This window comes from Necator americanus, chromosome II (assembly GCF_031761385.1).
Source record: "Necator americanus strain Aroian chromosome II, whole genome shotgun sequence".
NCBI classification, from domain to species: domain Eukaryota; kingdom Metazoa; phylum Nematoda; class Chromadorea; order Rhabditida; family Ancylostomatidae; genus Necator; species Necator americanus.
The window spans coordinates 24,500,087-24,514,115 of NC_087372.1; the positions used below are offsets into that span (position 1 = coordinate 24,500,087).

The 14,029-nt window shown below is 42.0% G+C and overlaps 1 protein-coding gene across 2 annotated transcripts in view; it reads right to left on the bottom strand.

Annotated features, from left to right (window-relative positions):
- Positions 1–1,349: 1,349 nt before the first annotated feature.
- Positions 1,350–14,029, bottom strand: part of RB195_019321 (uncharacterized protein) — a gene marked incomplete at both ends in the record, with an annotated part of 54,520 nt that continues 41,840 nt past the window's right edge. For both annotated transcript variants that reach the window (XM_064187121.1, XM_064187122.1), the window contains 7 exons: positions 1,350–1,480; positions 1,818–1,983; positions 2,143–2,240; positions 2,465–2,627; positions 5,557–5,644; positions 5,697–5,809; positions 9,383–9,549. In XM_064187121.1, coding sequence (XP_064043002.1) covers positions 1,350–1,480; positions 1,818–1,983; positions 2,143–2,240; positions 2,465–2,627; positions 5,557–5,644; positions 5,697–5,809; positions 9,383–9,549 — 926 coding nt within the window. The remainder of the gene's footprint in view (positions 1,481–1,817; positions 1,984–2,142; positions 2,241–2,464; positions 2,628–5,556; positions 5,645–5,696; positions 5,810–9,382; positions 9,550–14,029) is intronic.

The following is a 14,029-nucleotide window of genomic DNA, read 5'->3' on the forward strand; positions in this document are numbered from 1 at the left end:
TTACATCGCAGTACGTTCCCACCTTTATCTATTACGTGTCGTATGCAACCTAAAGAAGGATACGCATCTTATCATCCATTCTAAAATAGTGGTTTTTGTCTCCAGATTCATATGTAGAAGAAACTGTAACAACGTATTATTTACTTGCTCGATAAAATGCCAAATAGCAAAAGCATCACAACCACTTTATAGATGAAGTGTCAGAAAACTTTTACAAATTTCTATACGAATTATTCATCCACAAAAGTCGATCTGAATGTTCCAAAACGGCATATATTTCTATCAAAACTAAGTTTTAACAGTATCAGACACTTTTTTTCCAAGAATCCCTTCGAGTCGTTTTGAGAACCATCACAGACGAAAGAGGTAGTTAGATCTCAAGGCATAAATTTGTTTCGTTATAACGAACTGTTTTGCTTCCACTGCAGTCTTATAACTTGCAGGGAACATACATTGTTAACCGTAAGATGGTATTTACATAAAGGTTTTTTTTTTGGCTGTCATAGTGACAAACATGTAATTTACCAACAGCTAGAATGAAACAGATTTATTGCGACTTCACAGAAATCTGCGGATGCAAGACTGCAGAATAAATGTCACCGGTCCTTAGACAGGAATTCTCAAAAACCGCTTGCATAAAAATAGAAGAGCGTGAGCCCAAATATAAGCAAGTTGACGGACAGTTGAGGACACAAATAATGAAGTGAGAACATGAAAAGTGAATGTGGATAGGTAGAAAATGCACACAAATCTCATACACAAACTCCTATACAACTTGAACTCTGGCAACGGAAGGCGTGAGATGAAAAACGGGACACCACGATCGCGACTGGGTTTTTTTTAGAAAGTCCCAAAAAGGATTTGGGAAGTTAGTCACTATTATGAAAGAGGACGGATACTATAGATTATGGTAATGAAATTACGGCAAACAAGTGAGTATCGAATAAACGACAAGGGACGAATGAATGATCACCGAGCGGAGGTTGAAAGTAGGCTAATAAAAGACTTCGAATGGCGAAACAATAAAGTGGTGGCGATTTCACATATAAAGCAACGAGATATAAGCCATAACTTTCTGTCGATAAAATCCGAAATAAATCCTATATGCACTTATTTACAGGGTAGGTGCTCGAGACAATCACATCAATAAAACGAATGAAGAGTATCGCGCAGCTCCAAAGCGAAACGAAAGTATCCATATACCCACTAGTAGCAGCAGATTTCGGGCGAACACGCAACGTATGAGCAACGTAAATAAGGCTGTTTGGGAATGGGTTAGAAGCAACGACAATTTGCGGTTAGGGCATGTGAGGCTGACCCGTAAACAACAAAATGGGTAAGCTGCGAAGTTATTTCCGGTAAAGAATGAAGCGTTTCAGAGGCGGAGGCAGCCGCAACTCGTCGACCCGATGTAGACGATGACGTCCCAGTTCGACACGAATCGCTCTACGGCAGATGTCCATGAGAGGTCGAGGAGAAGCTGAAAAGCACCACAATCACATAAGGCAGACATGTGGCGTACAAAAGCTCACTGGGCCCGAAATCTGCTAGTTTCGGAATGAAAAGCTCTCATTCATCAAACACATTTGGCCACAGATACTTGTACTCTATGATTGGTACCTGTTCCGAAGGATTATACCGTACTCGGGAAGGAGGTGGCAAAAGAAGGCTAGCAGGGGCATTCGGATCAAACGGCATTCCCAAATTCCCTCGTTCTAATGGTTTTCGCTCAGATTCAATGGGTGAGAAGAGCATCCAAGAGGGCGAAGCGCGAAGAATAGGTAAAAAAGGCAAAGGCTCAAATATTGGTCGCTCACGTTCAATGCCTCCAAGATACTTCATTGTTATTTCGCAGTGACCCCATACAGCAGAAACAATAGGATACAGTGTTTTTCCCTGAAGATTTCGAAAGGCAACCCCCAGATAGTGTTGATCGGTTGCAAATGCCATGTAGCCATCGTCCATGTCAAGAATACAGTAGAACTGAAAAAGAAAACGGCTGATAACAATTTAAAAGACATAATACAAACACACAAATGGAGCAGGCCAAACAGAACAACAAACAGGCATGATAAGGGCCAGATGAGAAAAAAGAATAGAAAAAAAACACTAAGATGATATAAGAGAAAAACCATACGATACCTTGTCAGGAATAGGAAAGTTGTCGGGTCGCATAGGGACTCCGGTGGGGTACTGCCACGGACTACAGTTCTTCGAATCATGATGACATTCGGCACGTGCTAAAAAGAACATGTGAAAATAGCCATCTACTTCCATCTCATGTAATAAATGCAAAGAAATCCCCTAAGAAAATTGCAGCTAGGAAAAATTCTTCAGCGAAAAAGTTTCAAAAGAATGGCTGAAATCTAGAAGCATCTCTGCAGCTTCACTGGCAATTACTTTTACATTTTAAAAACCCAGAAGAAAAACAGAAATTAACAATCTAGCTCATTTTATAACTCACTGAGATCCCAGCCATAACTTTCCGTGTTTGTGCCTATCAACGAAGTGTATCCCATCGCGTGCAAGGCAGCAGCCTTCGTTGCAACCCCGACAACCGCATGAGTTCCTCTTTGTCGCTGTGGCCATTCCAACTGCCAGACGTGAAATCCACTTGAGTAACCCATCTGAAATCAATAGGAATAAGAATAAAAGAGACAGAAATGCGTAGGCACTTGAATTATTGCAACAAATTTCCGATTCAGGAATATAAATATCTATCTTAGCTAATCATACGAACATCTCGGCTATTACAAAAAAATAGGTGCGCCATTTCTTTATTTATTCCTCCACAGCGGTTTACCGCCCCATGTTGGTGTAGAGGTGACTCTGGGCATCGAACCGCAATGCACAGCGGAGGTACGTCCTGGCTAGTCTAGCTAAGAGTAAGCCACTGCATTGATTTACCACTATCTTAGCAAAATGTCGCAAGGTGGCTCCCTGATCCATATAGATTGGAGATCTGTGCTGAAAACTAAGCTCACCAAAACAAGGCTGCTTAATTTGGGGAAGTCTTGACATCCCATGATATACACTGTCTCAGCACCCTCACCCTTGACTCTGCCGTCTCAGACATAGGACGGTATGGAGACCGTGAGAGGCGATCAAATTGTGGTCACATCGTATGTGTCAATTGCTAAGGTCGATGTACCACTAAAACACAGCTTTTCCTCTGCTCCTCATCATATTTATTGAAAAGGGGAGCGATAAGGAGGTACTACATCACTGAAGCTGTTCATGGCTGAATAACAATTGATAATGAAGTCACCTGCTTGGGAAGAAAGGGCACACATGTTAACGGTAAGTTCCTCTCGAACCTTCCTCCTGCGGACGACATCTTTCTTTCTTCGAGAAGTACCAATGAAGCAGAGACGATTCTCAAGAAGTTGAACGAAGCAGGGAAGAGAATAGGACTGCGAATATACCGAAATAAGACACAGTTCACGAAGATTGTCTACTGCGAGGACGGAGGAGTACAACTTGAAGACCGTCAAATCGTGGAAACTTCGTCACTCTTCTACCTTGGGCGTTCTATGATTATAGAAAAATGAATAAATTGAAGGAAGAACTGAATGGAAAGATGAGGGCAGCGTGGGAAGCATTCGCACCCGTTAGGGAAGCTACAGATCAAATGATGGACTAATATCTCCGTGGCCATCTGTTCGACTCAACAGTTTTCCCAGCGCTCTGTTATGGAGCAGAGACGTGGAAAGAAACTGCTGTCACAGCTTCTAGGAAGCTATCTGCTACCCACGGAACCCTTGAGAGTTGTCTTCTGTAGTTTAGCCTGCGCAACACACAGCCGTTTAACAACTGACATTGCACTGTCCCGTCTTCGCGACCCAGTGGAATATATATCGAAAACAAAGCATAGTTGGGCCGTTAACGTTATGAGAAGAATCGACATATATGGAGTGAAAGAAGAGTGCATTCCAAGAGTTGCTAAACGCCCTCGAGGGATGCCGTCAACGAAATGGGGTGATGTGTCCGCTGCACGGATGGATCAGCTAACAGTTCAGCTGGGTACGGCTCAAAGACCTCGTCAACGTCATTCAAGAAACCTGTGAACATCGTAGATGACAATGGCGAAGAAACAAAAGTACTAGAAAAGATGCAGGAGCCTCCACGTCCAGCGAAGACGGTCCACGGCCATGTGGGCGGGGGCGCCCGCGCAGCTGTGAACTCTGCGGGCAGCCTGAGCAGGGTGTTTTACTTCAATCAGATTACATTTTCAAAAACAGTGACATCTCACAGCCCGCAAAAAAACCAGTGAGAGGTGCGGGTCTATCTTATTGCAAGCAAAGAGATTTATTAGTTTTTTTTTTATTTTTCATTGTGGAACCAATAACTGGGGAAATAGGCACGTCCAATCTAGAAAAAGTCGTAGTGCCTCACAGCTGAATTTTGTAGGAATTTATTTGCAAAGTTTTCTCCCTACAAACCCCTAAGGGGTTGTAGTTTAGTACATTATTTCGTTTAGGCTCCAACCGTGTTTACTCTTGAATGCAGAATTCGCGTCCAAACTAATAACTACATTAGTATTTACCAACTACCCGAGTTGATATCAACTGTTGCATTCTGTTCATTGAAATGAATAATAGACTTCATATCTTGCGCATTTAGTAAGCTTCTATTAATTACTCAAAAGAAGGTGTTCCACAGACAATTGCAGTTGTGCGATGGCCAGTGGAAAGTGCTTTCAAAACTCAAATTGTTGTTTAAGTGTATAGCAGTCAGTTTTAGGACATCCAAAAAAAGCCTGGAGCTGGATGAAACACATGTCTCTACAAAGCTAACTACAAAGCTGAAGCGTTTCTGATTATTAAGGCCTTAGCAACTGAAAGACCAAGTCATACAAAGGATCCCCAGGTTCAAGAACTAAGAAACATGGAATCACTTCAAAATCGGTGTGGCCGGTGATTCAAAATCGGTGGTTCTTATCGAGAAGAAATGGGCGCAAATAATGATCAGAAAAAATCTGTACTGTGGTTGTACGTAGTTACTGAGATCACATAGGTGGAAGTATGCCTCATTCACTGCTTACATGCCATAAATTGAGGAGGGAAGTACCACAAGTTGAAAACACCATATGAGATTTTTTCATCAACGAAATAACAGATGATTACGATCGCTATATACGCGTTCCCTCTACTTTGTTCCCCAGTCACTCGAAATAGACAAAGTGATTGTAATGAAATATCGCAGCACCGTAGAAGACTAGAAACCTTCAACTTTACTAAATTTGAAATAGACTTCAAATTATCATGTTCTCTAGATCTTTCAGCATTCACTTCTTTCGTGTTGAGATTTTGCTTTTCTTAAACGTTCCTCAAATAAAGACATGTTATGCTTAGTCTTTAAAAAAAAATTGCTGTATACTGTTCTTAGGATTCCATACATTTTTTCGTCAATTTTCTTCTTCGTAAGGAAGACAAAATTGTAATGGGACGAATAATCAACATTCAAAAGTTCCCTTATTAAATTCTGGTTATCATACAGAGCAGAAAAATTTCCAGCCTACGAAATGAACAGAGACGATGGATTTAACCTACGAACCTTGCCTCTAATGCAGTCTGTACTCTGAGCAACTGGGTGTCGATGAAATGTAAAGCAGTCATCGTCCTTCACGAAGATGTTTAGCGACCTAAACAAGTGAAATTCCTAAATACTTGAGTATAGGTGTAAAAAGAACTAACCGATCGTCAGGATTCCATGCGTGCATTTCTTGTGTTTGCCGATCGATCAGATGTTGAGAATTGAGAATGTAGTCGAATTTTGCCGGCCGCAGCATGTCGTCCAATGCACATGGCTAGAAGTGCAGCAGTTAAAGTCACCTCCACGAACCTTCCATGACACTCACATCGAGATCCCTTGTTAATGCTGATGAAGCGAAAATTAGGACATGTTCATGTTTGGAATGCGGTTAACTTGTGCGTCTGCTCTTGTTGAACTTCACCATAGAAGCAGCTACAACATCAATCGACGAGGCCGCAGTTTGCCCTCCTTTTGAAAATACTCCAGCTAACCAATTTAGTTCACTTCGAATTTGTCACATATATCCACATTCACTTGGAGGATTACGAGCACAACGGTAAAGCGATAAAGCGAAACGCACATTACACCAACTTTTTGTAGGTGAAAAACATCAACAGAGGACTGCTTGATAAGATCCGAGCCATACTCTACCTCTATGCAACTGCGATCGTAATATGTAAATACCATAGTCTGGTTCGTATTATCCCAACTCATCCATTAAACGCTACATCAGTGCTACCACATATCACCCTGGGGTACGTTCAGCCATATCGAAAAATTGTGGCTTGGACCTGCTATTTAGTATTTCCAGGTATTCGACGTGTCATTTTCCGTCAGTTCCATCTACACCAATTTATCGGATCGACAACATGCATGATCGAGTCTTTCATGAAAGGCAGCGAGCGCGAAGGTCGTCATCCAGAAGTGGTGGCGGAGTCGGGCGACAACTACATCAATGAAGGATCAAAATCGAACAACAGTTTCTAAATTCAGCAGAAAATCGAGTAGTTGGCTATACTCCGCCAAAAAGGAGTCGACGTCGTCGCGAGGACTAGTCCGCCTCTGAAAGACACTGTTCAGCTCGCCTATCCCATGATGCTTAGTTGGATTTGATGCAAGCATACATATGTCCATATAGTTCATGTCATGATTGTTGTCAGATGAGATGGTATATTGCTACTGTTTCCACTAACTTACTGCTATTAGCAAATTCCATTTCCAGAAAACTGTGGGTTTATTGTATCGTCCACGTTGGCGTGGTTATGACATGACTACTATGGAACGAGCATCATAAGAACCCAGTGACTGAATGGAGTGATTCAGCGACGAATTTCAGAATTCGTGATTTGTGACAGCATTCAATGCGAAAGAGCGAATTAGATGGAAACGGTTAAGTAAAATTTCAGTAATTTCGAGCCCGACTGGTGTTCCACGGATTCTTGAAAGAACTATTCGAAAAGTAGAGTACTCTCAACATCTTCTTTTCTTCAGATAACCTCTGGAATCTGCAGGTGATTTCTAGAATTCTACAAAAAAAAATCTCTTCTGCTTGGTAACACATATTTTCTTTGTTTCACTGACTGACCGACTTCAAATGAATTGACCTGATTGACTGACAAATCCCAATAGCTCGCAATTGCCGCTACTTTCAGGAGAGGCAAAACGACGTCTTTCCTGGTGGACATCGCCAATTGTGTGTAAATGAAATACATCAAGTCCAACATAGGAGGATTTTTAGTTCAATACAAGTGAGATCTTCGGAATGAGATAACAGAACTAAACAATTTTGCATCTCAACAATTGTAATCTTTTTGAGAACGTTTTTTAAAGAACATTTCAAAACGACGCCTAAAACGACGTCACCAGAGCAGTTGATACTGGTTGGTCATATTCTTTGAAATATATATAAATAAAATATTCTTTGAGCCTTTTCTTTGAGAGAAAGAGACTACTGAATCTTTTTTGAGTGGAATTCAACCGATGCTTTCGAGGATCAATCTATACTCTTTCGACTCCTTTTGAAATTTTCAGATTTCTGAAAATCACCAACAAAGAATAAATCTCTCTAACTGCTATCATTACTACTGTTTTAATTCAAATAATTTCCATTTAAAAACATAATAGACGTGATGATGCCACACAGTTTTAAGCGAATGCAAGAACCGAATCGACACAATCCTTAGCATTGATGCATGGGGGAAATTTCCTCGTTTTGAAAGAGCTAAATATTATGTTATCCGTCTACCTTCAAGAAAGTTAACGCATTCATCGTTGGTGTGTATAGATAACATTTCAGTACGCAACAACAACATAGACGGGAGACCGGAGTAAATTCTGAACATATGCGTTCAGGTTTTTTCAACCTGCACTCAATATCCACTGCTATCTGCGCAGATTTTTCGCATCGGAAAACAGTGTTCCTAAGCAGCTTAAATATAGCATACCATGAATATGACGTGGTGAGGAAATCCGCGGAAGGAGCTAGAGATGGGATTTTAGATTGCGGAATGCGGGGGTTTTCCGCTCATCTTTCCCCAATCGTCAAAAAAGAACGTGGGAATCGCTTTAGTTCCTACGAGATACGTTAGGACGCCCCTCTTTGACACGTTCTAGTTCCGTCAACAGCCTACACATTGGTCTCACTTGAATAGGCTGGTGAGAAGACCTCACTAATCTTCGATCGCTCGCACGTGGATACACATCTACACATCAGATTCGTGGTGTTGGTGCCCTCAAGATAATATAACTTAAGTAGTACAGTCAGAACCTAAATACATGTTCTTTACCAGACCGTTCTTCTCATCAGTGCAGCCGTATTAGTGCGATACAGGATCGATACGGTCAGATGAAGAGATTTGCAAATAGCCAAAGGCAGGCGCAGTACAAGTAACGGTCGCCATGCAGCAACATTCGAAACAATAAAATTTTGGCATTGGCTTGATTTTTGAGAAGAAAAATCCGGAGAGGAATTCAAAATAATAAGCAGGTGGGGATGGGGGTATGAAAGAGATTTATTTGTTGAGCCCAGATGCCGAATCTCTTTCTTTAGACTGGAAGTCGCACAAAATTCCGCTTTCCCTTGGACCTTTGGCTAAGAGAGTAGAGGAAAAATTGAGAGGTGTCACTGAAAAATGCATCAACCACAGTTCAGTGCATTGGATTTGAACACAGTTTTGGCATGATACTCGGCGCAGAAAACTTCTGAAGTCGACAGTAAGTGAATTTTACGGACGAATGGATCTTCTAATTCCAGTTTTTGCTTGCGGCGTATCTGTAAAAAAGGGCTAGTCACCATTGTCGCACAAGTTCGTATTGGAGCATCAGCTTCCAGACTGCTCTCTCGAACACCAGGAATAGTTCTAGCGGGTGGTTCAGGCTATGTTGTTGTATTCAGTGCTAATCTACCGGAGTCTTTGATGAAGTAGGAAGTAGTATCACCTCATGAGGTAAAGTGAAACTAATGCGACACATGCAAAGAAGAATGAAGTTAGGATTGACAAGGCCAGTACAAAAATGATACGATACCCTTCTCATCCGACAGATCCCAGTTAATGCAAAAGCAGCGGCACCGATGTTATTTGAATTGTCAAGGTGAACGAAATGAGGAATGAGGCAAGTGAAAATATTATATAAATGCAGTGTTGGTTGAGGAGCAGGAAAAAGGGAAAACAGCATGAAAAAAGCCTGAGTTTTGTTGTCACAATATTCCCGACGCGTCTAAAATTATGGAAACACTGGTATTCAAAACAACACGATGATAGCCCCAGTACACTTACGTTTTTTTTCCCCCAATTTCCCGAAGTTAAAAGAACGAAAACACTTTTTTTGTAAGAAAGAACATGCTCACCGCAGCATGTGGATGGGCTGGCGAAAGTGTCCTCTGCGGGACACCACGACTATGCAGTTTGTAGTGTACAGTGGATCTAGAGCGGTCGTCTGGAGCTGGCATTCCTGGTGCAGCCACACCGGAAGTTGAAGCACCACGTGATGGGCACGTCTCTCCTACTGGAGATACTGAAAGCGGTAATGGATAAGAAGAAAGTTGCACAAATTGCACGAAGTTAAAAACTGTAATGAAATCTGTAAAGTCAGTTTGCTGCAAAGTTTGTCACTTTTTCGGGTGATCAAGCAGTACGGAATTATGGGATTCAGAGGACAAATTACATCTGTATCAAAGAATGAGATCAGCTTCCACAAAGAGGAGATCGTAAATGAATGCAGTATGATGTACACATGTGGTGAGCAATGTCATAACTAGTTTCGAAAGTAGGCGGAAAATAATGGCACATAAAACCGAGAGCCAACTTGAAGGAATAGCTTTTCTAGGGGATCTCGAAAAAATTTCACAAAGTTTTTTAAGTTGCTCTTTAGCTTCGCCCGCGATTCTGACACACTAAATAATCAAAATCAACAACTGAGAAGGCAGAGAGGAACTGCGAAAGGCCACAACGTCACAACTGGTTCTCAATACCCTTACGGAGTGTACTGACCTCACCCGCTCATATCAGACCTCATAGGAACATTCAATGTATGTCAGTGGTGTAATTGCGTGCGCATATTGATCAATACGATGGTAAATACGGACTGAGGAGGACCAGAAGTATATGATGGCGGAGTATGGAAATAATGACAAGGATCGAATGACACATGAGGTAATCTAATACTGGGCACAAATCAATTCCATTTACGAATGTTTTTTGAAGCGCTGCAGGGTGTACGTCAGCGAAAACAATAGAGGTTTTTGGGTTCGGTGGCAAATGTGCAGGAATAAGTGGGAACGATACGAAAAACGTTATCTACTGACCATTGTTTAATGTATACTATTTCATTGTGTAGATCTTTGAGACTCCAAGAAGTGAAAGACTCACGACAAAGATCAAATTTAATGGACAAAATCATCTTATTATATTTTAAAGGTTGCCCGAGAAGCTCAACTACGCAGCCATTAATTAAAACTGATTGAATAAGTAGCTAATAATAAGTAGTAGGAGTAATAAGTGTTGAATAAGTAAGTAGAAGAATCTTTGAGAAAACATCAGATTCAAGCGTACTTATTCAATCATCTAAACCGGGGAAGTTGAGAAAGCTGTGGGAAAATGTAGAGTTCGTTATATAGATTGCGACTAAGAGCGTGGCCCACTCAATTCCACATAACCATTCTGAAAAACAGCGTGGGAAGGACATCTGTTCCTACGAGGAACAGTTACAACGCTCCCTCTTTCACGCGCTCTGGTTTCCTCACCAGCCTGCTCATTGGTGTTACTTAAATAGGGTAGGGGGAGACCTCATCGATCTTCTACCGCCCGCTCCTGGACGCGGCGCGTGCACAAGGGTGGGACGTTTACAGGTACATCGTAGGGACACTTTTCCACGCCATTATCGAGGACGATTTCGGAGAATTGACCACGGCCACGCCATCCTGTAATCTACGGCCCGAAGTCTGTATTTGCCACAAGTTTCACAACAACATAAGTTTCGTGAGTTCACGCTGTCTTCAATCTTTTGAAACTTTTTGTAAGTCAACAAACGACTTTTCTTTATTATTTTTTTGAAGTTTTTTTTTTCAAGAACATTTTAGAATTTGATGCTGCTTGTTGTTGATTTTCTGCTTTTTGCTGTGCAGCTTAAACAACAGCAGCATTCTGGTCTAAGAACTATATCGAATAGAGGCAAGAATTCCTCTGATTTTAAACGTTGTCTGAAGACAAACGGCACAAAGTTGATGAAGGCAAAAAGCAAAACAAGCTAAAGGTGAAGTGTCGAGAGAAAGAGAGTATCAAGCGATCAGAAAAAACGACCGCAGGAGAAAATTTGAGGTGAGACACTCGTGAAATTGAGTGATATCGTTGCAACTTTGAGGTGATAGGAAGAAAGCATTATTACACCTCGACAATGTACACAACGCAAGACCTGCGAGTAGAACAGACGGAAAAACGCGGAAAGCGGAACTCCCTCCGTGAGGACGAGGCAAAATAGAGGGCCGGTTTTTATTGACCGAGATTATGAAGCGAAACACGACGAATGGAATGTAGAAAATGAAGAAATAGACATGTGTGTGTGCGTGACACTTTAAGGCTGGAAAAGTTGAGTAGGCAAAGTATTGCTCCAGTAAATGGTGAGGACATATCTTGGAAGGATAGTCAGCTAATGGAGGTACTAAGAGTCGGATGTGAACTCAGTGCATGTTGTGAGCGACTAAGAAGCTCGCCGAAGTGGAGGGAATGAGTAGTCGTTACGGCTAGTCAGAACTCAGCGGATCTTTGAATCTCCAGAGAGCACAACGAGACGACTTAGCAATCATACGCATAAACAGCGATATTCCCAGAGGAATATGTTTCATCAAAATAAATGGCATGCCTAGCATTAACTAGGACATCGGGAATTAGCGCCTAAATGACGCTGAGTGGAAATTGGTGTAAATGACATTTATGTCGGGAAATGCAAACAAACAACAAATTCAATAAGGCTGATGGGACTTCAGAAACCATTGAACAAGTTTGGCAGAACGCAAACCAAGTGTCAGAGAAATAGACGACAACAACACTTAAATCACCAAAGAACACCAGGATGTCCGAGAATTTTCGAGTAAAATGCTGGTGCATTGCGACATTTTTATCTCACTATATCCAGAATTAATACTAGAGAACTGTAATTCCTCATTATTCATCTGATGATTAGTGATTTAGTGGGAGCATGCAGGTTCGAGGTTGTTAACTGAAAACCGTTCTTTGTGTCATCGTTCCTCCCGTTTATCCTTCGTATGAATCTTGCCACTCGCTGCTTTCCTCATTGCCAATCTCCAACAATTAACCTAACCAGAACAACGAGTGCGAGTACACGGAAAATGTCCCGATCCTACCGCACCAACGATTCCCATAACATCGTAGTTACCTGCGGTCGAAGAAGCGGTTCCAGCATGAGAACAAAGAGTGAAGGACGAAACCGACCGGTTATAACCCTGCTCTCCTCTCGAGTCATTATGATCTACTTCTCGAAAGTGAGTAGAAGTGGTCGGAATAACCAGTTTTGGTTGTTTTACTATTAATTCCGTATGCTTTTTATGATCCGTGCCTCTTACAGTGTAACTACATAAGTTTCGAGGCATTTGCGAAAGACCTGCGAAAGTTCGAGAGACGGAAAGGAAGGTTGGAGGTGCGCCAAAGAAAAAGAGGGTTGAGAAAGAACAGGTAAGCAAGGTGAACCAAGAGCTGGAAAACGCAAACGGCCAGTGTTCACTTGTAAAAACTCCATGAAGGACTATTGGAACGCGCGGTTTCTATCGAAACTTCGAGAAGGGAAGCCGAGTTGAAGAGTGAGGAAGAACAGTAGTTGCATAATGCCACTGAAGTCTAGTTCTTGGTGTCAAATAAAAACTTACAGGTACAAAGAGAGGGCAAGGGAACGATGTTTCCAGCTCCGTTATAGGATCTGAGCATAGCTCGAGACGATGGGAACATAGCCAAAGGCTAGAAGAAAATAGCCCGATCATGCTCTGCGAAAGGAATTAATGGAGCAGGTCTTGACGGGCCTTCTTCCTGTTCTCCGTATGAAGAAACGCAAAAGCAATAATTCAGGAACTGGGTGCGAAAGTAAAAGTGAGCGACAAAAGCATGCGACAAGAACGGTGGCAAAAAAAACAGTGAACAGCTAACTAAAAACAAAGAAAAAACGTGAGAAATACAAGGTAACTCGCGTATCCTTTAACAAATCTCATAATGAGAGAATAGATGCCAAAGCATTCATTTCAAATACTGGGAAGAAGTCGTTACTAACGAGCCTCGTAATCAGATGTAAAATGTCATTAAAACCAAAAGCGTGGGAAATGTTACTGCAATAAGAATTCATAACAATGGTGAATCCTACTTAGGAAGAAGGCAAAACATATTCTTATTTACGAGAAAAGGATGTAAGAGCGCGGAAAATGCGGAAATTCCACTCTGAAAAAGGAAAAAAATTATCTTACCTGACTGAGAATAGAGCAGTAAATTCAGCTGTTCACTGGGAGGTAAACTTCTCGCCCACTCGCAGATCGCAGTTCTGTTCCGCTCCAGCACATCGAAGTCCGGCTTTTCTATGGCCAACAATCCACTGGATGGGATTGCAACCTGTCTCGGGTTGTAAGGCGAGTGCCTGTGCGGACGTAGTCTTCGCAGCTTCTCTCGAATATCCTGGGCTGCTGTGGTAGTCCTAGCCAGTTGAGCACTGCGGTGAGGTCTCAGAACCCTCAGACGTTCTCGAATGTCGTCAGAAGAAGAGCCAGGCGCTCGAGACATCGTTTGACCGCGCTACTTAGGACTAGTGTCCTGGCGAAATGGGAGGAGCCGACAGAAGTAAGCGCAACTACTATATCAGAACCGGACAAACAACCGTCACCAGATGCCAGACACAACAATAACAGTGTCGTCTGGTGACAAGTCACACTGTAGAAATAAGAGCAGTCGAAGCGCAGGACTTGCTGCCAGATGTAGGAAGAATCGCCTCAGGATGCAACGGA